The sequence below is a fragment of the Colletotrichum navitas genome (genome assembly GCF_030913465.1).
Source record: "Colletotrichum navitas strain CBS 125086 chromosome Unknown LY79scaffold_108, whole genome shotgun sequence".
In the NCBI taxonomy this organism is placed as follows: Eukaryota; Fungi; Ascomycota; class Sordariomycetes; order Glomerellales; family Glomerellaceae; genus Colletotrichum; species Colletotrichum navitas.
In genome coordinates this window covers 72,380-98,302 of record NW_026850654.1, presented here as the reverse complement: position 1 = coordinate 98,302, position 25,923 = coordinate 72,380, and the positions used below count along the sequence as shown (strand labels likewise).

The following is a 25,923-nucleotide window of genomic DNA, read 5'->3' as shown; positions in this document are numbered from 1 at the left end:
TCAAAGACGCAAAGACGAGATAGAGGCAAAGAAACGGGAGGTCAAAGTCCCAAGAAACGAACGTCCGTCATCATCTACATATGTACACAAACAGGCGCAGGCGCATTGCATCCACACGACGGCACCCAGCGTTGCCTCCTAGCCCCGACTAGGGGGAGGAGGAAAGCAACAGCGGTGGAGTTGGGACGGGCCCTCTTCCATTATTACCAATCTTGTGCGACTGGTCACTGGCAAAGCGAAGGAACCGAATGACACGAAGGGGATGGACGTTTGAAGGTGGTGGTGCGCAGCAACGCTAAGTGCAGAGCCAAGGCCTCTCTAGATCCCCTTCTTCGACTCCCGAGGACCCGCAGACATTCTCGAATTGGAAAGCAGTGCGGTTGCCGCTTAGGGGCTTGTGGAACTCGATGGTCATTGGTGGTCAGGCTGAGTGAGACGTCCGATACTTGAGCCTAGAGAGTGTCGCCGTCATGATGTGTGTTTTGACAAGCAAAAGCTGGACGATCTCTTAGCTGAGCAAAATCAACCACCGATATTGTCACCTGGGATCTGACCATCGGCATGATCTGTTACTTGACTGCGCAGAACGAAAAGAATCAACAGCGCAACAACCACCGATTAAGTCAAGAGTCGGTCAATACGTTCAAAGTTGGGGACGGCAACGATTCCCAGGGTTGAACACGCGAATCTTAGCATCCTTCTAGCGCCTTGGCGGGGGGATCCAACCCGAATGACACGAGCTAAGCGATGCTGCTTGGCCGCCACCCGAGCTCCTAGCCGAGGAACCGACAAGGATCTTGAGGGCCGTCTGGCAGTGAAACCGCCATTAGAAGTACGAGGGAGGCATGCAGCACCCTCGGGTCCCTCGGATCGCTTAGCCAAAGTGCATGCATGCCTGCTCTTCTGCTCCCCTCGTGGCGGCGCCATGGCCGGAGTGTCAGTCCGGCGTGTCGTAAATAGGATTTGGTTGAGTTGGGTCTGGTCTCTGCGCTCAGACTGTCGGAGCAAACAGGGAACCCCGCCGAACGGCGAGAAAAGCTGCTTCTTGAACCCTTTCCGCCAATCAATCATGACGCCGAAATCTTCAAAGTTTCTCCTCGGTGATGCCGTCTTTCGCGCCGTGCTCGTCGCGCTTATTTGGACTTCCGAGCGAGCCAACGTGAGGTATAGCGAATCGGCTGGCGGGCCATGTTTGTAACTCGCATAGACGACGCCGAATAGTCGCTTCGTGATGCCCATGGTATCAATTCCTGATAAATTTGCAAATATGGGCATGCTTGGTTTTATTCGTATTCTCATCTCAGCCTGAGAGCAGCATCTCGCCCTGCGTGGCATTACCACTTGGCGCTTTGGTTGCTTTAGTCGCTATGGTCGTCGCTGCTCTCTTCCTCATCCTCTTCTTCTTCTTCTTCTTCTTCCTCCTCCTCCTCCTCCTCCTCCTCGTCATCTTCATCCTCTTCATCCGTCTCTTCTTCGGACTCCTCTTCATCTTCTCCATCCATTTTGAATGCTTCTTGTTGCTCCTCTATTTCTTCCTCTGCAAGCCAATCATCGAGCGTCTTGACGCCGACGCCGGCACCAACAGCGGCGCCTAGACCGTTGGTCTTCGTCGGTGCAGCCTTGACCGCATTGTCGAGCATTTGACTGGCCGGCACGCTCTTCTCCCCGCCGTAAGCCGAAGGTGTCTCTGTTTCTCGCAGACGTCGGTCCGGCTCCGAGCCCTCCGCTACCCAGTCAGGAAGACCCTCATAGCCACGCAGACCGTGGATGCCACCTCCGCCCGCCAACACAAGCGTCGAAGAACCGAGCATGAAACCCTTGCGAATCTCTGAAGGGCTAGGAGCCTGCGGCGCAGGCTTCGGTGCCAACAACATCAACGTGGCCAGCTGGGGCACAGAAAGGAGAGCTCGGTACATGCGGGCCCGGTCGCGAAGGTCATATGACGTGTCGTAGCGGACCAGCAGCAAGGCGTAGTCCCAAAGCTTCGCGACAGGGTGGTCATCTTGGTTTGGCACCGTTGCTTCGTCTTCGCCCTTGTCTTCGCTCTGGCGGTTGACGTGGTGCAGGTACACCTTGGCAGCAAGAAGGAGGATCTGCCCCTTTGCCACCTCTGCTTCGTTCGCAAAGTCCTTCAGGAGGATTCGCAACACATCTGCTGCGATATTGTCTTCGCCCTCGAGACCCGAGAACTCGCCCACCAGCCAGATGATGGTTGCCCTTGCGTGAGGATCCGTTGCAGAGTCCAGGTTTTTGGCGAGACGTACGACCGTCCCGACGTGCCCTTGGGGGTCTTGCTGGATCAAGTGTCGGATGACTGTCAGTGACTCAGCCGCCAACGTTCCGTCAAGACTTGTGATTTGCCCCAGCAGCAGCCGGAGACACCTCGGTGCTGTTGACGAGTCCGTCTGGGCGCATCGTCCAATGGCACGCACCGCTTCCCTTACGAGCGCCTTGTTCGTCGAACCGGAAAAGTGTTCCAACTCGTTCAGAATCAGGCTCTTGATGTGAGGGGGCGCGTGAGGAAAGATGAGCGTCAGGATCTCCAACTTCAACTCCCACACTTGTGCAGGGTCCGTAGCTCTGACAAGGAAGTGGCTGGCGTACTTGACAAAGTCTGTGGGTCTCGTCAAGCAAACCGAGACGATGTTGTAGAGTGCAACTTGCTGGATGTCTTGCGGCCCCCTGAGTAGTGCCACGAGAGGGCCTATGGCAATCTTGACGTATTCCGGCGTTCCGATTTCGACGTAGCATCTCGTGACCGCAATCACCACGGCCGAGTTACGACTCTGCAGCAGAGGCTTGATGCCGTTGAGCAGCAGAGCCAAGTCCGGGTCCACCGCGATAACCTGGTGCTCCTCGACCCCTTGCTGCGCATTTTCTGCGTAAAAGTCACCGAGGTCGGCCGTCTTTTCCTGGCCCTTGACGCTGCGCGTCCGTCTTGGGAAACACTTCCTCGCGTAGTATGTCATCATTCGCAGCGTCGCCAGCTGACTCCACTCGTCCATATCCACGACCTTCTTGACCAGTGCCCGGTAATGCGGATGTATCATGTCGATGCGGTCGGGGCACACTTCCAGAAAAGCCGAAACAGCCGCACCGGCGACGAAGTATTGCTTGTCTCCAATGAGGGCGGTCAGGTATTCGAGGAGCTGTGGCAGCTGCGTGGGGTCGAGGCGGTAGCATTTGGGGATCGAGAGAGCGGCAGCTCGGCGCACATAGGGACTCATATCTGCCACACCCTTCTTGATTGCGAGGGATACGATCTGGCTAATAACGGGGACTCGGATACCTGACATGGTCTTAAGTGCAAGAGCGCGGACTTGAGGGTTCGTGTCGGAGAGGGATTTCTGGATGGTATTGATGGAAAGGAGGGCGAGGTCGGGTTCCTGCTCGGCATGGTGGATGAGGTAGATGTAGACAAGCTTCTTGATCTCTATATTGGGGGATGCAACATTCTTGACGACAGATGAGAAGAAGGGCAACGTCTTCTGGGCGCGGTACATCATCTGGATGGAGGTGGGATTAGCCAAGGGCTGGAGCTGGAGCTGGAGCCGGTTGGAAGGATCCGTACCGAGAGGACGCGGCGCAGGCCGTCCAGCACCTCGCGGTCATTTCGACTGTCTAACAGCTTCTTAATCTGCGTACGGTCGAGAGGACGGCCGGTGCTGCGGGAGCTGCGCGTGGCTGAGGCGGCATCGAGTGTGAGCTCTCGAGCTGGACGGGATCGACGTTAGCGAGAGCCACCACAGCAACATGGGGATTGGGTGGGCGGTTAATGACGCACCGCTCTCGAGCAGACTGGATATCCGCGCGATGGACTCCATGGCGAGCGACAGCAGGTCGGAGCTAGCTGAAGCAGTCGTGGCTGAAGGGAGGAAAAGAATTTGGTGAACCAGCCTCGGGATCGTAGAGATGTGAAGGTTGCAAGGAGAGATGACGTCTAGTGCTTGGAAGGCTGAACCAGGCCGCGCCGACGAGGGGCAGCGGGCCGGCTGGCGTGCTTAGCTGTCACTTGGGCTACCGGCCGGTCGACAAAACTCAACTTCGGTGGGCAAAAGCGCTAAGCTAAGCGAAAACTGCCCCCGCCAAAGCCACGTTCTAGCGTGTACGGCTACCTAGGTAGGTGTCCGACCCCACCCATGATCCTTGCCCAGCCAATCTATCTACACACTCAAAAGACCTCATTGCCAGCTTGCAAAGTCCCGTTCAATTTCAACATCGAGTACTCAATAGCCTGGGCGATGATTTGTTCATCGTGTATTGCCATCCAAGAATTGAGAGGAGGGGGAAAGAAAGGGGGATTGCAATGTTCTGCTCGTGAATGCTGCCGTCTTCCAGACTCTGTCTATCATCACAGTTTTGGAATGGAGAGATATCTTGTACTCTCAGATTGCAGTACCAAACGAGTGTGCTTTGTTTCTAGTTGCTGGACAGTATCTCTCATATTTGGCCGTACATAACCCCCATTATCCTGGCCTAGGGAACTTCACTTGTTCTGTTTCCCTTCAATACCTGCCTTGCTGTCACTGTCGTTCTGGCGTGCTTTCTTGCGACTAGCCGAAACCAGTCCAAGAAGTGAACGGTCCTTGAATTCACCTGTTTTCTTCTTAATTTTATCCGCTTTCTTCTTTACGGAATCGGTCAGAGACTTAAATTTTAGAGTTGGAGTCTTTGCTGAAGCTCTTGGAATCAGGTGTCGTAAGGGTCCGTCTCCCTTCCACTTCTTCTTCGGTGTTGAGTAAGGTTGGAGACGCAGCAGTCTCAGCGATGTAAGTAACCGTTTCTTGGCTTAACCGCGTTGCAAAGCTGGCAACAGTATTGTCAGTGGAGTCTCCCTCGGTTGAATCCATTGAATTCTTCAGTCTTTCTAACGAGAAGAGGTCCATGGCCCTGATGATTTTGTCGGCAGTAGAGGAGAGCTCCCAGTTCTGGCCATCTTTCGACTCGTAGGCCGGGAGCTTGACAAAGTTCTCCAAGGTCTTGACTGTCTCCAGAACCTTCTCTACTGGGGCACTGATCCATTCCTCGTATCCTCGTCCACAACGGTGGCATTCCGTGACCTCGAGGTTCTGAGGATGAAGTGCAATTAGACTAAGGTTTTTAACCTTGCTCGCCGCCAAGAAAGGACCACCGGGCGTCTCGTAAATGACCCTTGAGTTGAGTTTGTTTGCAGCTGTCAGAAGGCGTGATGCTGACTCTTGCGGTGTCCTCTATCCAGCAGCCGATCTTGAAAAGCCCGTTCCCAAGTTCGTGCTCCTGAACATAGACAATCCCCCTTTCTGTTTCCGCTGAAGTAGGAGAGTGTTGTAATTCGAGTAACAAGGATGCGTGGTTCTCTTTGAGCTCATTTCGCTGGATGGTTTCTTGATTATGACCGAGAATTATTTCGAATGTAGCGATGGTATCTTTGCCAAAATTATTGGTGGTGTCCGGGCTGTTGGAAGCGATGGTCTTGGTAGAAACAGTGTCTGTCTCTGCCGTCACACAAACAGATACCCCAAACCTCTTCCCTTCTATCAAGGTTTCATTTCTGGACCCTATAGTTTGTTTCGTGGGAGTCATATGAATATTGCTAAAGGCACATGCAGAAAGGTCAGGATAGACAAACAGGGTTGCATTGGCTCGCTGGGTGGCTAATTAGTTATACGCGTAGGGGCTGGGCAGCTCTAGGATCGGATTATCTTATGATTGCTAAAGCTTTCTTTTTACCAATACAGAATGGAAGCGTCGACTGACAGTGTTATTCAGCCTTTCTGTAAAGCGTCATTTGCGTTGATAGAAGCATCGCTGTGGCAGAGATCAACTGACCGAATGCAACCGTTAACAGGGTTTTGGGGAAGATGAAGACGCATCGATGTCCACGGATGAACAGCCTGTTTCACAAGCATGTCTATAAGACTAGGATTGCCATGATCAGAATGAGTGCCGTGGTACTGGGGCCGAAGCTTTCAGCAGATATCAGTTATCAATTTTTTGTATCTATCAAGGCGTTTCGTTTCGTTGGACAACTGATACGTACGTAATTGCAAACACTTCCTGGTAAAAGCTGCTTTGATCTCAAGTTTAAGCCGTAATTATGGCCAAGCACGCCATTCAAAGTTTCAGGGCGATGAAAGTAACTAAAAACGAATGAAATACATTTAAAACCCACCCTTCAATCACGTACAAGAGGAAGTCACCATTACACAGGCCGACCGGAACGTGGGCCCGTGCTTCTCACTCAACACATTCAGGCAGAACCGCTCGATCTAACGTCAAGTCACTCTTCCCCAGCCCAAAGTACCAAGGACTGAACGGTGTGCTTGTCGGAATAAGAAGTGGGCTCATTATGGCCCCTACGGTGCTATCGCCAGCCTCACCGGTGGAACTCCTCCACTACATCGTCACGTTCCAGGCCTATCCAACCACGATCCTCATCTGTTACCCACGAGAGGACTTTATCGCAAGACTCGTATCCGACGCCCAAGAAAACACACATGAAGATCACAGTACCCCTGAGGAGCGGCGTTCTCTACCTCTCCTCTCAGCGACGCTCTACCAGACCGCAGTCGCCCGCCACATCCGCATTCTCTTCATCCCGACAGTGACACATCTCCGCGCGTACCTCTCTGCCTTCGATCCATTGGACTCCCTGACGCCACCGCCTCCGCCTCCGAATTATCCGCCGCCATCATCCGCGAAGCGCCCACCGCCTCTGCTTCTTGTCTATGGTCTCCTCAACCTCCACCGCGACTCCAGCGAGTGGAGCGCCCAAGGCCTCAGCAACTCGGCCGCCGCACTCCTGGAAGCTGCACGGCGCACAGGGTTCAAGCCCGTCGTCGTTGAGCCAAAGGGCGCGGGAGGGCACGACTTCAAGGCTGTCCTGCAGGATGACGTACCTGTCCTGAGTGGAAGCTCGAGAAGGGACGAGGGCGTTTGGACGGGAAGAACGGTCAAGGCGAAACAGGTTTTAGGGCGATGGTTCCGTTTCCAGATGGGTCAATGGGACATTTGATATATCATCACGAGGTCTTCAATCGCCAATGCTTTCATAAAAGACCAAAAAAGGATTCATTGCCTGCCAGCATGAAAGATATCCTCCGTTCCAGCCACCAACGCCAAGCCCGTGGTATCCGTATAACTCATGTCTTCGTAGCAAATCCAAACAATAAAGCAACCGGAAGAAGAACGCCGGCCTTACAAGGCTTGCTCCATCTCGGTGATGTAAAGCTTAATGTGAGAATCCATCTTGAGAAACTCGTCGTATGCGCTGTGAATCTCGTTCTCAATGTTCTCCTTGAGGTCAAGCATCTGCCAACTCATTAGCATCATGGTTCCGCCGAGATTAGCGGCGGAAGATCAAATGTACGTACCTTCTTCTCAGTCTGCTCGATGCGAACACGGCGTCTCTCGATATCCTTGCCTTTCTCCGTCCGCTCCTCGGTCAGCTTGCGATGGACGGCACGAAGCTCTTCCATCTTCTCCTTGGCCTCCTGAGCCTTGGCAGAACTCTGCTCGCGAAGCTTCTCGGTGCGCTCATTCCACTTGAGCAGCTGCCGTTGCAACAACGCCTCTGTGCGCTCAACCTCTCGCACGTTGTTACCGCGCTCTGACAGGGCATCACGCTGCTTGGCATTCTTCAAGTTCTCCTCCTCTTCCTTGGCCAACTCGACGCCAATCTCGTCGAGTACCTTGATGCAGGACGCCACGTCCGTAGACACGACCGAAAAGGAATCAGCCGATGTCTGCAACGCGCGCGAGCGACGGTCCAGGGCCTCGATGTGCGCCTTTTCGCTGTTGAGCGCGTTGCTCAGCTCCGTGAGTGTTGCCTGCAATGCCGAGGGGCTCTGCATGACGTAAGGTCGCAACTTTGCGCTTTCCTGCTTCATGACCAGCTTCTGCGCCGTCCTCTCTTCTAGGGCCGTGGTAAGCTCTGTCTTCTTGACTTTGGCGTCTTCGAGACGGGCCGCCACGCGCTCCTGGTTGCGTCGCAGCTCCAGTAGCCTCTGTTTCAACTCCTCGTTGCGCGCCGTCTTCTCGCGCACCTGTGCTTCCATCGCCTTGCGGTTGCGCTTCATGTCGACGAGGCGCGACTCCATCTCCTGGTTATCCGAGTACAAGCTCTCAATACGCGACTTGGTCGTCTCTGCTTTGTTGAAGTGCTCATCGATAACGCTGGTCTGCGACTCGCGGAACCGTACGAAGTTGATAAGATAGCTGAAGATCTTGACGAGACGGTCATGTGACGGCTTGTAGAGGTCGTTGAAGCCGAAGTCCTGGATGCCGCACTCGGAAAGTAGACGGCGAAGGGAGACGTAGAAGCCCATCAGGTTACGGGTGTCGGGGGGGACGGTGTCGGCGTACTCGCCGCAGATGTCCTCAGCAGCGGCGCGCATGGCAGGCTCGACGGTCTCGCGGGTCGCGTTGAGGAGCAGCTCAGCGAACCACTCGAAAATCATCTGGACTTGAAGAGGGTTTGGCTTCTGAAGGTCGGCAACAGTGAAGGGGATTCCGATGTCTGTTATGCAGCCGACAATCTCCTTGTCCGGAAGGCGCATGAACGCGTCGGCTTCATCTTCTTTCTTGCGGGTTCGCGACTGGGTCTGCGTCGGGGGGATAATGCTCATTCGTGGGTTGTAGGACATTTTGCGCGACGTTCCCGAGATGCTCGATGAGGGTGTAGATGCCAATGGCTGCGAAATCGACCAAGTGGAAATAACGATCGGGTCAGTGTGGTCAAAAGATTGGATTGCCATAAACGGCCTAATCACTGTGTTGTTGCTCTGACAACACAACACACCAAACTACACTCCTCTCGCCTTATCGATAAGGCGAATACTAAGTCACGTGCTGCTCCCCGTCAGATTCTCCGACTTATTCCCGGGGACCTTGCGCGCACGCCCTCGGTCTGTCTGCCTGATTTCCTCGGATAGCGGACAATTAGGTACCTACCTACACTACGGAGTACATCTTACCTTATACTTCCTGGTCGTACTAGTTTAGCATGAAGGGACCAGCAGACGGTGACACAATGACAGGCATCCGGGAGGAGCCCAACAGAGTTCAATGCTTACTAGTAGTGTACTTTGTACATTCCTCGAAGCCGCACTGCCGATTCGCGGATACCCTGCCGAAAGCTCATTCTGCATCTCGCGCAGAAGACTGCGAAAATGCTCCTCCTCAGCGATTGGATAATAGTAGCTGTTACGCAAATTAAGCCCCAAATCTGGAGACTACGCCAAAGCCAATACCGGTATTGTACTCATTCAACAGCAGATGGCCAATTTCCCTGGCGGTACCTGGGGTTCGCCTCCCTCGGCTAGGTTACACGACGGGAAGAGCCCATCAGACGCTACAGAAGAGTGCCAATTTCGACCCGAAAAGTCCACGACGAGCAGAGGAGCGCTCCGCGCAGTTCGCAAAAGGCCGAGATCAGCACTGAACCCCAGCCAATTCCCGTCGACCGCCCACATGGCATCCAAGGTCTGCCTGGCTCCCTCTAAGACAGCCCGTCCAAGCGGTGCTCGGCAGGTGTGCAGGCTTCAACCTTTCACCTCTGCTTCATCAAACCGCTGCTTTGGGCTACAAGGGGCCATCGCATACCGCATTGCGCTATGCGGCCGGGATAACATCGACTGACACCTCCCAGTGAAACATCCTACAGTGGGCAGAGCCATTGGTCGGAGAGAAGATTCCCTCAAAGACAGAAGCCGGAGCATGAAACAGCCAGGAATTGGTTTTTCGAGATGTCCCAGTTTAGCGTGGCTGCCAGGCGCCAGGGAGCTTGTCATCGGACGAAAGGGGGCTTTATCACAACTACTATTGGCCGTGCTGTCACAGCGACGACCATTGATACTACCGGTATCCTTATGTATGCTCCGACAGCTCGTGCATGTCCGTCATTGGTTCCGCAACGACCAAATGGCTAAAGCCTCTGCAGATAACATACCCTTCGAATGTCAGTCGGGCATTCAAAGTAGTGAGCCCCCAAGTTATCCGTATATGGACGACAGTTGCCGATGCCTTTTCGTCCGCCGGAGGGCGTCACATTGCGCCGGCGCCGGGCATAGGCCGCGCGACTAGTTGGTCGTCGTGGTATTCTGCCGATAAGCAAGCTTGGGTGGCGACGCATTGACCGTACGAGATAATATCGTAGGATGCGCTTGCAGATCAGTTGAGCGAGCTTGAGCATTCCCGACTGCCTGATTTCATGGAAGGATCGTCGAGCATCTAGGAACGAGCAGCTCATACGCATCTGGTCGTCGTCCTGCAGTGCCTGTATGACCATGCAGCACAGTAACGTCGTCCCGGTACTTTGTGTATCATGTGTCGAGCCCGACAGGTACGAATGAAAAACGATGCGGTCGACACCTGCAGCTCGCTGGACCCTTCAGGAGAAATGAGGTCCGAGCATAACGTGGTTGATTGTGTCTCGCATGCAATCGTGTCAGGATCGTTCAGCCGCTGCTAGGAAGTAGTACAGCATGAATTACCCATCTGGAAGCTGTGAGAAAAGCACCGCCCGAGTCGAGACGAAATCCAGTTCGATTGAGGCTGATGGGCGACGAACCCGACCGCACCCTATACCATACCGGTACGTATGGGCACACATTCGTACAGAGCAGAACAAACTAGGAAGGTCAATATGGCAAGATGGACGAAACCCCCCGGCACAATGACGTTGTAACGGAACGCCAATCTTAAGAGGATCGCCACCCCCAAGGCGCCTACAAATTGCAATCCTGGTCAGGCCGCCGACCGAAGTGGATTGAGATGCTGAAGCTTCCATCTGTGGCGATGGAGCTGTTGCAACATGCGTGGTTGCAGAACACGGCGCGATACCTCCTAGCTGCAGCTGTAACGACATTGCGACCTCGTGACTCTTGGACTTGGGTATGGGGCGGTTCATCATCCTTGATGACATCTGCCTTGTTGCGCGCCGGCGCCGGCGACCATGACACAATGGCCGAAACTTTACTTCAATGAGGGGACTTTCGATCTGAACGTTGTCCAACAGACAAGGAGACGCCACCGACAGCAAAAGAAATGCGGAAGAGGAGTAGGTAATACTCCGTAGTAGTAGACCGTTATGCGACGCAATGCCAACAGAAACGGCACTGGGCCACGACACGACAGACATGGAATGACAGACAGCGGACACAGACACAGCACATCTATCCCGTCAGGCGAGGGGGGCACTGGTGACATCTTGTGTGACGGAGAATACAGGTACAGCTACATAGTAGACTCCTGATTCCGGCCCCTTTGCCCATGTCGACCGCTGCGAGAGCCGGAACCCCGAGACGTTGGATAGCCCGCAGCAAATACGGGTTGCAGCGTCTCTCGAACCGCGCCCGTTCAGGGCAGTTGAGGACGAATACGAGCAAATTTCGAATGTTTTCCACCACGGCGGCCTGCAAGTTCCCACCAGGCCAAGCCCGTCCGTCCCTTCGTACAGAGAGGGCCACCAGGCTCAGGTATCGGCTCGCTGGCTGCTTTGTATTGGATACGCCCCCCCCATGGCTGTGGATGCCCGATCGAAGAGGTACTATCCGTACTACGTACCTATCTAGGTACACGTACTGGCGTCCCGCTCCGCACGCAACGATACTTTAGTATACAGGGCAAAGGAACAATCCCTGCCTCATGCTCCAATAGCCCCTATGGCCTGGCAAACAGACATGTTCCGGCTTTGTTTACAGGTATGATCCCTACAGGCCACGCACCCAGGCGCCCCCTTCGTGAGGGGGCGGTCCTGAAAGTTACGCATGCAAATGGCAAAACACTCTTTGGTTCCCTGACGGACATGTTGTCCTGGAATAGAAGTAAGTATTCATGTGACTAACCAGGGACCAACCCAGTCCTTGACTCTCTGGCACCGCGGGCGGCATGTGGAGCCTGGAGGCAATGGAGGAGGCAATATGGCGATACACTATCCCGAGTGCAACTGGAGCGGTCAGATGGATGGTGTCTCCCTCAATATCCTAGGCAGTTCCGCTATAGTCCGCTGTCCTCATTCGCTTCGTCTATTGATGGTGGCACATGGTTAGGTCGGACGTGAAGGGTTAAGCTTGAAGGAGAGAAAGAGAGGTTGATCAAGTATCTGGCCTGCGGCTAGTTAGTTAGTAGGAGAGCGCTAGTTCGTGCATTGCTGGCAGCGCTCCGATCAGCCCGCCCGCAAGACAATGGCGGGCACGGCCGGTAGTCGTTGGCGCCAAACCAGTGTCAACCAGTCCGGGAACAAAGAGCCTAGCGTACGCCTCATTCCGTCCAGGTCTGTGAGCTAAGCTCAGTAGACACACGAGGTACAAGACAAGCAAGATGGGGTAAGAATGATGTGAAGATGGCGGGGACACTGGCTGCAGAAGCCAACAGCCAACCGGATGAACACCTCAGCCTGATTGCTGTCATCTCATCGGCGGCGAAGGCAACAAGCTTCTGGCGAAGGACAACATACGCAACACCGGCGTAAGGGGAAAGGAGGTTACGCAACAGGGACGGCCATTGATGGCTGGCGTCATGGCAGTTGTGTTCGAAAGGCTGCGGGACCAACGCTGGGGGGCTCTCTCTACCTTGTACACTCGATCGCTTTCAATCTGTGGCTGATGCGGGCAAGTCGATGAAGACGGTGAACTACTGTGTATGTATGCTAGTTTTTGCCCCCCCTTATCCATCCGTGATCCAGCATCCTTCGCGCCCACTAGATATCGCCCAGTGCCAGGGCATGAGTGTGTGTCGCGGAACAAGGGCCTCTCGGGTTTATCCCCTCTCTTGGTTCGCGAGGGCCCGGGGTCAGCCACCCTTGAAGCTGGGCCGGCGCATTCTGTCATTCTCGTGTAGCTGTCTTTTTTTTTTTTTTTTTCAACTTTTCGGGGTCCAATATGTGGCACAGCACAGAATAGTAAAAACCATGGGAATACCCGAAGAGGCATGACGTTCCTGCTCGAGGCCAGGAGTGCTTGAGTCGGTCTCAGCCCGCCGAATCTTGCTCCCTTCCGAGGGGATGACTCGGTGACTTGGATGAATCATCCCCCTCCCAGCCCTCGCCTTTTTCCATCTTTGGAGGACGAATAGGGAGCGATCCATGCAGACCGCCGAGGGGGGGGGGGGGGGCATTCTCACAGACCGAGATCTGGCAAACAAACAGGTCCACGACGAACCTCCGCGGTACAGCAGGCTCGATGGCACCCGAGGACCCCGTTGCCCAGCCCGGGCGCCCCGTCGTTCCTGCTTTTTCCCGCTCTGGGATGCGGCAAACCGGTTGAGCTTACTCGCAGCTAACGACGGAAGAAGAGCAAAACCCCATCTAGCCTGGATAAGGCGGGATATGGGGAGAGTACTCCGTACGGCACGCAGAATACGATGCCTTGGCTGAACCACCTCCACACCGCACCACACCCCATCCCTCCCACTTTCCTTTTCCCCTTACTCCTCTCGTGGCACACTTGGACGTACATGACGCTTGCTTCATGCTGCTTCAGCCTGCACACAGGGCGGGCGGCCCCAGAGCCCAGGGGGACGAACCGTTGGAGGCAAGGTAGGAACTCTCACAAGCTGTGCCTAGAGAGGCGTACGGCCACATTTAGAACGGCGTCCCCGCCATACCACGCTACCTAAAGATGCGTAGGTAGCCAAGGCGGCTTGGACGCAAATAAGACAGTGGCTGGTGGGACGAGACATGTAGAGACTATAGAACCCGACGGCGAGACATTGAGAACTTCCAAAGCGCGGCGGGACGACTGGATGAGACTTTGTGGAGGGAGGCAGCCATACCGGTCTCAGGGAAGGGGGAAAGATACCCAACAACCTGGCTCCCGCATTCTCTCTCTCTCCTCCTCGCTCTCAGTCCCCGCTCGTCGTCAGTAAGACCAGGCCAGGTCAGGTCAGGAACCGGCGCCACGGCAGACACACATTGCATCGCATCGCGCATCGCACCAGTCGCGCCAGCTTGCTCCTTTCAAGGGGTGTTGGGTTCTTGAAAGTCTAGCCCTGTGCCTATCAGGAACCTGGCCCGCCTGGGAAGAGCAGGGAAGATTGGTAAGAGGCAAGCGTTAGTGTAGGAATAGGTCGCCTGCTACGTATCCGTACATGTGTACGGAGTACGGGGTACATTCATTCATACACCGCACATAGGGAGCAAAGTAAGAAACTGATTGGTCCCACCCCTTCGACACCGAAAGAGAAAAAACCTGCGGCGATCAGGTCCAGTCCCTGCCTCCCCCCGTCGACGACATTGGCATTCTCCCTGCCGGCAGGACAGACAGTCGTAGGCCGTCCATCCCATTCATTCATTCATCTACCTATCCTGCTGGTGGACAAAGGCCCGCCGTCTTGAAAGAATTCAAGAACCTCAAACCAGGGGGGGGGGGGGGGGGGGTCGGCATGATATGGGGTTTCCGCCGCTGCCACTCTGTTTCGCGCGGTTTTTCACACACACACACACACACACGCGCGCGCGCGCGGAGACCCTCCGGCCCCATATAGACAGTCTCTTCAATCCCTCATGACCTAGGTAGTGTGCCTGTCATGACAACGCAACTCCAAACGCTCCATCATACATACATACATGGTGCATACGACCATGGCCATAAACGTACACTGGCCGTCCAGCATCCCGCCAACCACTTGCCAGACCATGAAAGCTAGGGGAAGCAAAGAAGAAACACCAAACGCACAGCACACCCCCTTGACCCCCAGGCACACACACACGCACCACATTCTGTCCATACACACTCACACACACAAACACGCATATCCACATCCATACCACCACCCCCTTGACCCTTGACACTTGGGCAACCCTTGCCGTCCTCCAACCCTAACCAACCAACCCTGGCCGTCGCTTCTCTCCTGGTTTTGGTCCCAGAGGTCCCGGCTCATGGCTCATGCTCCCTTGCCCTGCCACACGACACGGCCCAGTTCGGATAGCCTACAGGTACAGCAAGGTACTCCGTCCAGCATAGTATACTACTGTGTTATGTACCTATGCACCGGCAAAAGCTACTGCTACTACCAGGGCCGGCAAGCCAGTCGGCTCCCCCCAGCCAAGCAACAAAGCCTTTAGCGCACCTGTCCAAGGAGAAGGGGAGGGAGGCATACATACATAGTAGCATCGCAATAGCCCAGCCCTTTCAGTCCTGTCTGTGTTCTGCAATCGACGGACAGAAAGCCTGCTTGTTCTGGGCTCCCACCCCCCCCCTTATCCGCCATTCCATCATATCTAACCGTTGCCACTTTGCATAGCAAATGACTGCGTCCATCTTTCTTCTTTCAATTCTCGACTAAAGAGCAAGGTACCTTGCTCTGCCATCTGTACCACTTCGTCGCTCTTATACGGAGTACACGCCTATTATTGCATGCACCTCATCCTCCTCCACTCGCTTCTTAAGTACTTACATAGGACCAATCCCCCTCCTCCAATGCCCAGTTCCATGCTTGCTGCACAATCCCGGATCCTTCTTTAAGCAGTCAAGCTTCCGCATTCCCTCACCTTCGGGACATACCTACTCAGTCTTGCACTCGTTCTGAAACGAGCACACGGGGCCGTCCATACGCGATACGCATGTCACTGATCGAGATCGAATAATACACCTACGATCATGCACTCAGACAGCAGTCTTCCCTTCGCCGATCAACCCAGTATCACACGCTAACACAACACCCCTAAACTGTATTGTCGTCGCGACGTACGCCTTGTCATCTCTGGCTGATGGGAAAATGGCCATTTGGCCCTTCCGCCGGAGAAGCGGTCGCAAACGCCCACGAAGCGGTGCAAATCTGTCGGACGTTGAGGGACCGCCGCATCAATTGTCAGGCTTCAATACAGGTGAATGTGAGGCCACTTTCGCCACGACGAGGGCGGCGGCTACGCCGAAGAAGCAGCGTCTCGAAAAGCACAATGCCTCGAGGAGCAGACTGGCCAGGGGAGAACGAACGTACAGCTTCTCCCCCGGTCGCAATGACTCCATCCGTGTCGCGGGGCAAAAGGGCTCGGTTCCACTGGGACCTGGCCGGTCAACAGGGCCCTTCCCAGCCGACCGAAATGACGGAGAAGAAAAAGGGGATCCCGCATGGAAGCGGGCGCCAACCCTACATAATGCACGCCACGCCCAGCAGCAGCAGCAGCAGTCGAGGCTCTTCCGCCGGAAGACAAGCAAGAGGAGGAAACTCGAGACGGACCGTGAGGCGGAAATCAAGGCCATGACAAACTTGGGCCCGGTACGGCCAGCGGCCGACCCTTGGAGGACATCAGGGCGGCCCATCAGGAAGCAGAGCAAAAGACTCAAGACCGGCCTCGGCTTCCGCAGGAGCTTCGAAGAACCGCACTCCGATGTATCGCTACCGATGTCGATTCACTCGAGCATGTCGTCCGACACCGAGCTGCACTCCTTTCGGGTGTCCGCCCTCGAGGCACTAGCACCTCGACCGACTCTGCGATTCGCCGTCCAGCCACGATGGGAGCCTAGCAGCAGTTGGGCGCCCTCACACGCACAACAACAACACCACCAACAACAACAACAACCGAAGAGAAAGCTATCAGAGAGAGTCCCCGAATCAGTAGCGAGAGCGCACAAGAGAGTCGACAGTTTCGCCGACGACTTGGACGCCGCTGATTTGAGAGAGTTGATGGAGAGGGATAACAGGAGGAGAGAGAGAAAGCGGCAGAGAGACCAGGAGCGGATGGAACGTCGGCTGGCGCGGCGGGCGGACATGCAGCGCGAGATGGAGGCCGAAGCCAGGCGCAGCGGCTCGCCGCCGCCAGTCAACCTCAAGCGCGGGGTTATGGGTCGCGAAGTCGGACTGGGCATCGACGCACCGTCGGCGGTGGTGACGTCCTCGCGGAAGCGCTCGTGGAGCTCATCCCACCGCTCGCAAAGGATATCGACGACGACGCATGAACCCGAGCCGCACCCGGACGCCATGGACGTCGAGCCGGCGGAACCGGAGCCCGTCCACCACTTTCACCGAACGACGAGCATCCCCCCGGAAGCGCCGCCGTCGCCAACGGTGCTGCCCACGCAACCCGTTCCCCAGCGCAAGACCAGCACAAAGGTCGACCCGAAGCGCAGCATACGATTGAGGCGGAGTTTCCTACGCAAGATGTCGAGGTCGAGGTCGCCCAACGCAACGGAACCGGACCAGCACGCAGTCTCTCAGCACTCGTCCAGACAAGACGAGGGCGAGACCCCGCGGAAGACGTCCGAGTCCGGCAGCCGCACTCGCATCTTCTCGGCCCTCTTTCGGCTCGGCAAGAGGAGCAGGAGAAACTCGGGGCCGTCGTCGTTTTCGAACACATCGCGCGAAGAGATGCAGGCGGCAGCTGCGGCCCAATCATTGATGCAAACGCAGATGCAACAGCAGCGACAGCAACCACAACAACAACAAGAATCACAAGCACAGGCGCCTACACAGACGATACCGCCACCTGTGAACTACATTCCTCGCAAGGTCAGCAACGGCGTCCCGAAGAGGACCAGATCCCGCTTCAGGGAAGATTTGCCCGAGCTCCCCATCAGCCCCCCCGACTCACGCGTGGGGTCGCCGGAAGTGGAAGAGCCCCTGCCCGTCGTCTCGGAGTCGGGCTCGGGAGACCAACAGGCTGTTGCGGACGCGCCCGCCGTGAGGCACGACACTCCCACGTCAGATCTCCGACGCGTCGACGACAAGATGGAGAGGCTCGAGAGGATGAGGCAAACGCCGACGTCGATGCGGCACAGCATCCAGCCCTCGCCCGAGCCCGTGTCCCTCGCGTCCATCGACTCGGAGGGCTCGTGGCTCTCCGGCCGCGTCGGCGCCCGCCGCTCCTCGGGCCTGCTGCGCGGCAGAGTCCCGCCGCGGATCCTCACGCGCACGCCCTCGCCCGACGGCACCGAGGAGGAGCTGGCCGACGACGATTACCTCTCCAACCTCGCCACGCCCTCGCGCGGCGCCGCTCACGATGCGGACGAGGACGAGGACGAGGACGAGCGCACGCCGCGCAAGTCGAGCGGCGACGCGTTCCCCAGCAGCGACGAGGAAGACGAAGCCAACATGAAGTGGGGGTCGGTCGAGAATCCGCACGCGACCGTCAAGCAGCATCACAGAATCAAGAGCCGCGAGGGAATGCTTAAATCCTTTGCCGGCGGGGACGGAGCCTCGACGCCGTCGTCGTCGTCGTCGTCGCCCGAGGCCTCGGAGGGAGAGTCGCCCAAGCTCCAGCGCGCCACGAGCGTCAGCCTCAGCAGGGGCAATGCCAGACGTGTGAGCGCCGGGAGCGCAAGGGTGTTGGACATATCGTCTCCCCGCTCGAGCATCGACCAGAGAGGGGGGGAGCACTGACGCAGTCAAATGTGTCTGTGTCTCGTTGATGATGACGACGAGTAGAGGAGCTTACCAAAGACGACAGGGACGAGAACAAAACAGCCAGCCGAGCCGACGAGAATCACAAAGATGACATTTCCATTTCCTTATTATCCTCTTTCGTTCGAGAAATCTCGACAACCCACGCTCATTACCATTTCCTTATCCACCGACCACATTCACTCATTCACTCTCAACTATTTCCTTGCCACTGGAAGACAAAAACGACAAAAACATTTGGAAAACGACAAAGACAGAAAAAAAAAACCCTCTTTCGATGATTCTCACCCGGCTGGCTGGCTGTATACGTCCCATCTTGGATCCCACTCACACTCACACTTGACATAAAACACTGCCCCCCCCCCCCCCCCCCCCCCCCTGCTTTTCTGACTCAACGTGGGGGCACACAAACCCCTTCCGAGTTCAGCCCTCCGATTCATCTGATGTACGATACGACCTAACGACCCGCTTTCTTCCCTTACCGGCGCCGCCGGCCACGTGCTGCGCAACCCCGTCTCCCCCGGGGCTGCCCGTGCGGTGCGGTGCGGTGCGGTGCGGTGCGGTGCGGTGCGGTGCGCCTTGTTCGTTTCATGTTCCGGAATATACCGTTTGATACCACGTCTCCTCCCCGAGGGGCGAGACAATTTTTTTGAGAGTTCCATTTCACACAGACGCAACACTTTGGACTGGGCCTAGGATAAGGCCTTTCAAAGAACGGCAGTACAGCACGTCAACGCTCGTCCACGAATGCTCCGCGTCCCCCCGCCCCCAATCCCCCACCACCTCGTCGGCCGTGGCTCACCAGGGGTGAGAGAAATCTCCAACTCCAACCTGCCGCTAACAGGCAGTGAGGAGCTCAGGAAGACGGATTCAGGCTGAGCAAAAATAAAAAAGACTGGGGAGGAAGACCAAAAGAAAGAAAGGATGCGAGGGGATGCAACGGAAAACGGGAACGAGCATCTATCATGAGTTGTGCTGCCATTTATCGAGGAGAGGAAAAATCATGTTTGTAGTTACAACAGGAGAGGTGTTTCCTGGACGAGATACCCGAGTAACTCGCCTTGTTAAGCGAGGCAAATGTTATGTTCAGTAGTAGAGACGACACACAGCGCGTGTGTTGGTTGAATGCAAAAAAGGATTCAGACGCTTGGACGTTCTCCATCTCCATGTAACCACGTGATGCTCTCTATCAGACACTGAATGTTCTATTGTTGCAACATCCGATCTGGCTCAATCACTTCGTCCCTTGGGTATCCCATAAATCTAATTATCGTCCGCAGACTCTGCCCCTCCCTCTGTTTTCCAACTACTTCATTCATCTCCAATAATGTACAATTGGTTACTCTAACCATGGCGGAACCGTTTGCATGTGCTAGATTGGGGGTCACGGACCCATGTGTCCTGATCACAGTTCCATAACGGGCCTGGGCGACGCCCTCGGTGAAGGTCTCGGCGACGCACTAGGCGACAGCGACAATCTGGCCCCGATTGACGGCGACCAACCGCCCGGCCCCGGAGAGCCTGGTCTGTTGGCAAACTGCATCTCGGCAAACTGGCCGTCCTCGAGAACGTAAATGTCTAGCTCTTCGCCGCGCAAAAACTCCCCCTTGGGAGCAAAACAAAACTCGCCGCACCTGACACGGCGGTAGAACGTCTGCCGTTGGCCCGTCGAGGAAGTCTGAAGCACCGGCTCAAGATAGATCCCCACACGAGCGCGTGGAGAGGTGTCCGTCGGACGGTCGCTCGCGCCGATGGGCATGACGACCAACTTTGTCGCATCCGGCGTCATCTGAGGTGCGGGGCTCCCCCGGGGACTACCGCCCGTCACCGGTACCAAGTCAGCGACGATGGAAAGGCCCATGTTCGTCATGCTGAACAGTCGGAACGGGGACGCCGAGTGCAGCGCACGCTGGTGGATGTCCCGTGAGTGGGCAAAGTCGGCCGGCGAATCGGCCAACAGCCCTGAGGAATGCACGGCCCACCGCCGGCCCTCGCCTGTGTACGGGTCGACGATCTCCCGGGCGGGGTCGGCGCGCCAGGCGAAAATGGTCTCGTCAGGCGAGGTGGAGATGATCTCGTGCTGCAGTCGACGGAAGGCACTCGCCAGGCCCTCGCCGTAGAGCACGGGGATGTTGACGGCGAACAGGCCCATAAGGCAGTAGGCCCGGTCCTCGTCACGGGTGGTCCGGCGGGCGGCGGCCCAGGACATGCGCTCGGCGACGGAGTAGTCGCGCGGGTGGCGGGTCCTTGCGAGGACGGACTCGAAGATGCCGGTGATGGAGGCGAGGGCCTGGATAAAAGGGCGCTCGGTGCTGTGCAGGCCCTTGGTGCCGAGGCGGGACCAGTCGGCGGCGTAGAAGATGGAGCGGCGGGGGGCAATGAGCTCCTGGAGGGTCCAGCCACGAGTGAACCAGCGTGAGGAGGCGAGAGAAGGGAGCTGAGCCATGGGTGGCGAGGACGTCAGGGGTGGGACGTCGGCGAGATAGACGAAGCAGACGCGAGAGAGGAGGTAGTAGGAGTACATGGAGTTGATGGCCTCGGAGAGCTCGGCCGAGGAGGTCTTGTCGATGCAGCAGGAGTCGACCCAAGCCCAGGCGATGTCGTGACGTAGAGCCTGAAGGCAGCATCCCTGGATCTTGGCGAAGCCGGCCTTTGTGGCGGCGAGGGGCAGGTTGTGAATGTCTTGAAAGGTGACCTCGTCGGGGCCCCAGGTGTGGGAGAGGATGGCATATGGCGGCACATTGGTGCCGGCAAACATGCAGAGTCGGTAGGTTGTTGTGTTGATGAGCCACATACTACCTAGGTACCTACCAAGCTTGTGGTATATGTATATGTATGCAAAGTTGGGCACAGAGACGCCGTAGACAAGAGGTCGAAAAGGAGGAGAGAATATGATATGCGTGTGTGCGTATATTGGAAAGCACGCGCAGTAGAGCCTCGTTGTCGGGCCTCTTCTTTGCTGTAGTTTCCCCGGCCGGCTCTCTCCTGCGAAGTGAGCATATGAAAGAGACGATGGGCGCGTCACGTCACGGTCAATCAGCCTCGTGCAAGGCAGGCAGGCGTATGCGCAGGCGCAGTTTACCAGCCCTCCATGGCGGCTCGACTAGACTGCGGCAGCCGCCTTGCGTTGGGGTAACTTGATGAGCTAGCAAGAACGAGATGGTTCGCCGAGCCTCCCACCTGCCTGAATGGCAGTCAGCGCTGGTGTGGAAGGGGAGAGAGAGAGAAAGTATACTAGGCGGTCATGGGGAAGGAGCACATACGGCGACTTCCCCACGTGGTCGTGATACGAAGCGAGCGCAAGTGTCGGTGATATAGTACCTACCTCTCTCTTGTGTACGCGAAGAAGTGAGATGTAAGTCAAGTGCTCTTCGCAGCTGAGCGGCTCTCACTTTGGGAAGGAGGCACGAAAGGGGGCCAACTACCTACCCATGCTACCTACCTAGGTACCGGTAGGTAAGTAATACCGACGATACGCAAGTACATCGGACCTAGGTAGGTGGGCAGCTGTCAAACAGGCACAGACAGCTGGCTTGGCAGTGGCGGCCTGTCACCCGCCTTGGTCATTCGGCATGTTACTTCGGCTGGTCGGTCACTCGGCTTCGCAAAAAAAAAAAAAAAAAAAAAAAAAAAAGCACGCAACAGCAAAACGGACCAACAGAAACAGGAAGAAACGAAAAAAAAAAGCCCCACCACCTCACACAGGGCCCGGACGCCGATAAAAGGGCCGTCGGAAGTGCCGCAATTTACCGTCGACGCCCGATGCGCTGAGCGTCCAGGGGTCCAGGCGGGCAGGTTTGTGGGTGTGACGAAGCCGGGGCTTTTGCCTTGCCTTGCCTTGCTTCGCTCGCTTCTCGGCATTGGCGTCCATGTGTTGTTGCAGGCGACTCGGCGCATGCGCAACCGGCAAACAAACCTCTCCCTTGATAACCTCAATCATGACCCCTCAATAACCTCCCAAACTACCCAACAAGAAAGCCATGTCCACGCCGACGCTGCTCCGGGTCCTCTTGCGGCGCCATGCGCCCCGTCTGCGCACTCGTGTCTCCCAGAACCACCAGCGCCGTGCCAACTCCGATGCACCCAAGCCGAAGCGAGCAGAGGACCCCATCCCCGTGCCCAACACCGTCTCGACCATCCCCTTATGGCAGCGACTCGGGCCTCTAACGCGTGCCGTCGAGGGTTATGCCCGCAGCCAGCGGAAACGACCCTTGACCACTCAGTTCATCACTTCCCTCGCCATCTACTTCTGCGCCGACCTTTCGGCCCAGCACATGAGCGGCAAGGACTACAATCCCGAGCGGACGATGCGCTCGCTCATCATCGGTGCCATCTCGTCCATTCCCAGTTATAAGTGGTACGTTGGTCGTCGTGCTGCTATCGTGCAGTCGTCCGTCGTCGTCCGTCGTCGTTCGTCGTCGTTCGTCGTCGTCGCAGTGCCGAGGAAATAGTTCGCTGACCAGGTTGGCATTCCACAGGTTTATCTTCCTCTCGCAAAACTTCAACTACGCCTCGCGCCTCCTCTCGCTCGGTACAAAGGTCGTCGTGAACCAGATGTGCTTTACCCCCATATTCAACTCGTACTTCTTCGGCATGCAGGCATTCCTGGCCGGCGACAACTTCGACCAGATCATTGAACGCATCCGCCGGACGGTTCCTGTGAGCATCGTCAACTCGTGGAAGCTGTGGCCCGCCGTGACGGCCTTCAGCTTCTCCTTCATTCCCATGGAGTACCGCAGCGCCTTTTCGGGCGTCATCGCTGTGGGTTGGCAGACGTATTTGAGCTTCTTAAACAGACAAGCCGAGGCCATTGAGGAGGCTGAAAAAGTACGGGAGAGAACTCATGCTGTGCAGCCCATCGCTACCCGTGAGAGGCCGGCCAAGATGGAGGCGTAAGGGGAAAGGAAAGAAAGTTGTAACAAGGACCTACTATAGACATTCGTTGCAGGGTTGTGTTTTTTTTTTTTTGTAATGCATCAGGACGGCGTTGGATTTAGAGGGAGGATAACCAGCCATGGAGGACGTCATGATCTGGTACGATTTTATCCTAGGAAGACTTACTTTAGACGTGATACCGTGCCAATACACACTGTAGCCGCACTGTCCCACCCGTCCCAAACCGACGCCAAAAGTTGCATCCACACTTCGCATGCATTCCGCCTTCGGCACTCGATAACAGCCCAGACTCCAACCCCGAGTTCTCACCCAACGCCGAGCCATTGAGTGCTGGCCAGGACCAGCAACTCTTCTCTGCAATGGCGTCCATCTGCATGCGATTCGGCAGTGCGCAAACCCTTCTCCGCACCGCCAGAAACAACACTGCCATCCGCCCGAGACTCCCTAGCAATGCCCCTTGCCGTTATGTTTCGACCGGCCCCGGCCCTTCGACCGAATCCCAGCCAGGCTCGAGTCTGAAGGCTGGACTCTACGGAATTGCCCTCGCCGGCTCTCTCTACCTCTCCTACCTCTACGTCACCGACACCCGAGCCTCGATCCACCGCCTCTCGCCCATGGTGATGCGCTTCGTCTGGAGCGACGCCGAGGACGCCCACCATGCTGGCACGAGCATGATGAAGACACTCTACGACCTGGGATTACACATTCGCGAACGCGATAGGACCCTAGCCGAACACCCGGCCCTCGCCACCGAGGTCTACGGCATGCAACTCTCGAACCCCATTGGAATCAGTGCCGGCCTCGACAAGCATGCCGACATCCCCGATGCCCTCTTTGCCCTCGGCGCCGGCATCGTCGAGGTCGGCGGCTGTACCCCCCGCCCGCAGGACGGCAACCCCCGTCCGCGCGTCTTCCGCGTTCCGACCCTCGACGGCATGATCAACCGGTACGGTCTTAACTCGCGGGGCGCCGACAGTATGGCAATTACACTTAGGGAACGCGTGCGCAAGTTCGCCCGCGAGGTCGGCGCCACGGAGCAGGAGGTCCTCGACGGCGAGGCTGGTGTTCCTGCGGGCAGTCTGCTGCCTGGCCGCCTGCTGGCTGTGCAGATCGCCAAGAACAAGGAGACGGACCAGAAGGACGTCAACGCCGTGGCCAAGGACTACGTCTACTGCGTGCAGCGCCTGGCGAGATACGCCGATATCCTGGTCGTCAATGTCAGCAGCCCCAACACCCCTGGTCTCCGCGACTTGCAGGCTACCGAGCCCCTTACGAGGTTGCTGAGCGCCGTGGTTGACGAAGCCGCCAAGGTCGACCGCAAGGTTCGCCCCAAGGTCATGGTCAAGGTGTCCCCTGATGAAGAGGAAGACGCCCAGGTCGAAGGAATTGTCCAAGCCGTTTGCAACAGCGGCGTTGATGGCGTCATTGTCGGCAACACCACTAACCGCCGCATCGGCATCGTTCCCCCGGGCGTTAAGCTTACGGCACAAGAGCACAAGGCCCTGCAGGAGACGGGCGGGTACTCGGGCCCTGCTATGTATAACAGGACTCTCGAGCTGGTCAAGAGGTATCGGAAGAAGCTCGACGCCAAGGCCCTGCGGACTGGCTCGGCCGAAGAGGCGGCTGCCATCCCATCCACTGACGGCAGCCTGTCTGGCAAGACCCACGACCTGATTGAGGGTAAGGACACCCAGAGAAAGGTTATTTTCGCGACGGGAGGCATCACGAATGGAGAACAGGCGTTGAACATCTTGAATGCTGGTGCAAGCGTGGCCATGGTGTATACAGGCTTGACGTACGGCGGACCGGGAACAATTACCAGGATAAAGAAGGAAATCAAGGATCAGGCGTAAAAATACCAAAATAGAACTCTATTGCCCAGCGCAGGCAACTCTTTTCTCCTTTTTGTCAAACCGGTCGCTTGTCTTTGTTACAACAGTTGCAGTGCCGTCTTGGTCATTGGACGCCAACAGCCCACCCATCAATATCAGAAATCCCAAGTCTTCATTACAATACGATAGTGACCATGTTCTCGCTGCATCTCGTACAGGCTTTGGTCTCTGACCGCGTCTTTTGGGTGAAGCAGCTTTGTGCATGAAAGCTCTCGTCCAGTTCATATACAGAAAAGCCCTCCAGATATCCCGTCAATAGAAGAGCTCATGCTGGAGCAATGCTCTTAATTAGACACTCCTCTGTCGAAAGCTACTTGCCGTTGGATCAGCACCCGTCAGGCTAAATCAGCCATCCAAGAGAGGCCCATAAGCCTGGTCGAAAAGAATATTATCCCATACAGGACGCCAGGCAGGATGTAAGCCTCGCCCAGAGCTGCCAGAAGGGACCTGGGACAATGTTCCGCGAAATTTCGGAGGCTTGAAGTAGAACTGTTTGGTTTGCTTGCGGGGCAAGTTCTGTGGTGCGTTTGATAATGTTTCGTGGCGGAATTTGAAAATCGTAAGTGATAGAGAAAGTGAGAATCCTTGGTATTGATTAGTATTTGGGGCGCTAAGGCTGGGTCGGAGACAGGATCTAAGTTGGCACCGTAACTGTGGCCCGAGTTGCTTTATGTAGGTCGACCGTTGTTTCTTTTGCTGTAAGACCCGGAGAATGTATCTTTGTTTAAGAGAAATAAAATACGATCTCTTATTGCCGTTTTAGTGGACGTCATTTGCGTCTTCGATCTCAAGAGTCTCTTCGGCCCAGATGTTCATG

General features: G+C 56.2%; 10 protein-coding genes across 10 annotated transcripts; 6 read left to right on the top strand and 4 right to left on the bottom strand.

The window, feature by feature from the left end:
* Positions 1–376: 376 nt before the first annotated feature.
* Positions 377–1,278, top strand: LY79DRAFT_46814 (uncharacterized protein). The gene has a single exon (XM_060553199.1). It carries the CDS (start codon positions 731–733, stop codon positions 1,196–1,198), a length of 468 nt encoding a protein of 155 aa, XP_060408399.1. The 5' UTR covers positions 377–730; the 3' UTR covers positions 1,199–1,278.
* Positions 1,279–1,350: 72 nt separating this feature from the next.
* Positions 1,351–3,989, bottom strand: LY79DRAFT_570190 (adaptin N terminal region-domain-containing protein). The gene is made up of 3 exons (XM_060559125.1): positions 3,785–3,989; positions 3,572–3,714; positions 1,351–3,506 (listed from the first exon to the last, which is right to left on the bottom strand). The coding sequence occupies exons 1-3, from the start codon at positions 3,822–3,824 to the stop codon at positions 1,359–1,361; spliced, it is 2,331 nt and encodes a 776-aa protein (XP_060408398.1). The 5' UTR covers positions 3,825–3,989; the 3' UTR covers positions 1,351–1,358.
* Positions 3,990–4,649: 660 nt separating this feature from the next.
* LY79DRAFT_594438 (uncharacterized protein) lies at positions 4,650–5,562 on the bottom strand (the record flags this gene model as incomplete). The annotated part of the gene is made up of 2 exons (XM_060561685.1): positions 4,650–5,138; positions 5,197–5,562. 2 exons carry the CDS (start codon positions 5,560–5,562, stop codon positions 4,650–4,652), a joined length of 855 nt encoding a protein of 284 aa, XP_060408397.1.
* A 766-nt stretch (positions 5,563–6,328) lies between these two features.
* On the top strand, positions 6,329–6,994 carry LY79DRAFT_527246 (uncharacterized protein; the record flags this gene model as incomplete). The annotated part of the gene is made up of 1 exon (XM_060555915.1): positions 6,329–6,994. The coding sequence occupies one exon, from the start codon at positions 6,329–6,331 to the stop codon at positions 6,992–6,994; it is 666 nt and encodes a 221-aa protein (XP_060408396.1).
* A 182-nt stretch (positions 6,995–7,176) lies between these two features.
* On the bottom strand, positions 7,177–8,624 carry LY79DRAFT_584173 (Nuf2 family protein; the record flags this gene model as incomplete). Its single annotated transcript, XM_060560378.1, has 2 exons — positions 7,177–7,290; positions 7,353–8,624. The coding sequence occupies 2 exons, from the start codon at positions 8,622–8,624 to the stop codon at positions 7,177–7,179; spliced, it is 1,386 nt and encodes a 461-aa protein (XP_060408395.1).
* Positions 8,625–13,177: 4,553 nt separating this feature from the next.
* LY79DRAFT_570183 (uncharacterized protein) lies at positions 13,178–13,714 on the top strand. Its single transcript, XM_060559124.1, has one exon. The coding sequence runs from the start codon at positions 13,342–13,344 to the stop codon at positions 13,594–13,596; it is 255 nt and encodes an 84-aa protein (XP_060408394.1). The 5' UTR covers positions 13,178–13,341; the 3' UTR covers positions 13,597–13,714.
* Positions 13,715–15,459: 1,745 nt separating this feature from the next.
* Positions 15,460–18,449, top strand: LY79DRAFT_46650 (uncharacterized protein). Its single transcript, XM_060553198.1, has one exon. The coding sequence runs from the start codon at positions 15,697–15,699 to the stop codon at positions 18,295–18,297; it is 2,601 nt and encodes an 866-aa protein (XP_060408393.1). The 5' UTR covers positions 15,460–15,696; the 3' UTR covers positions 18,298–18,449.
* Positions 18,450–19,723: 1,274 nt separating this feature from the next.
* LY79DRAFT_527255 (heterokaryon incompatibility protein) lies at positions 19,724–21,112 on the bottom strand (the record flags this gene model as incomplete). Its single annotated transcript, XM_060555917.1, has 1 exon — positions 19,724–21,112. The coding sequence occupies one exon, from the start codon at positions 21,110–21,112 to the stop codon at positions 19,724–19,726; it is 1,389 nt and encodes a 462-aa protein (XP_060408392.1).
* An 840-nt stretch (positions 21,113–21,952) lies between these two features.
* LY79DRAFT_570174 (Mpv17/PMP22 family protein) lies at positions 21,953–23,419 on the top strand. Its single transcript, XM_060559123.1, has 2 exons — positions 21,953–22,675; positions 22,797–23,419. Exons 1-2 carry the CDS (start codon positions 22,299–22,301, stop codon positions 23,212–23,214), a joined length of 795 nt encoding a protein of 264 aa, XP_060408391.1. The 5' UTR covers positions 21,953–22,298; the 3' UTR covers positions 23,215–23,419.
* Positions 23,420–23,573: 154 nt separating this feature from the next.
* LY79DRAFT_527238 (dihydroorotate dehydrogenase) lies at positions 23,574–25,067 on the top strand (the record flags this gene model as incomplete). Its single annotated transcript, XM_060555912.1, has 1 exon — positions 23,574–25,067. One exon carries the CDS (start codon positions 23,574–23,576, stop codon positions 25,065–25,067), a length of 1,494 nt encoding a protein of 497 aa, XP_060408390.1.
* Between the last annotated feature and the right edge of the window lie 856 nt (positions 25,068–25,923).

Excerpts from the sequence above, each read along its gene's own strand:
- LY79DRAFT_570183 (XM_060559124.1), top strand. The coding sequence starts at position 13,342 with ATGCCTTGGCTGAACCACCTCCACACCGCACCACACCCCATCCCTCCC.
- LY79DRAFT_570174 (XM_060559123.1), top strand. The coding sequence starts at position 22,299 with ATGTCCACGCCGACGCTGCTCCGGGTCCTCTTGCGGCGCCATGCGCCC. Across the intron at positions 22,676-22,796 it reads TCCATTCCCAGTTATAAGTG|GTTTATCTTCCTCTCGCAAA; the intron begins GTACGTTGGTCG and ends GGCATTCCACAG.
- LY79DRAFT_46650 (XM_060553198.1), top strand. The coding sequence starts at position 15,697 with ATGGCCATTTGGCCCTTCCGCCGGAGAAGCGGTCGCAAACGCCCACGA.
- LY79DRAFT_570190 (XM_060559125.1), bottom strand. The coding sequence starts at position 3,824 with ATGGAGTCCATCGCGCGGATATCCAGTCTGCTCGAGAGCG. Across the intron at positions 3,715-3,784 it reads ATCCAGTCTGCTCGAGAGCG|CTCGAGAGCTCACACTCGAT; the intron begins GTGCGTCATTAA and ends GATCCCGTCCAG. Across the intron at positions 3,507-3,571 it reads GCCTGCGCCGCGTCCTCTCG|ATGATGTACCGCGCCCAGAA; the intron begins GTACGGATCCTT and ends ACCTCCATCCAG.
- LY79DRAFT_46814 (XM_060553199.1), top strand. The coding sequence starts at position 731 with ATGACACGAGCTAAGCGATGCTGCTTGGCCGCCACCCGAGCTCCTAGC.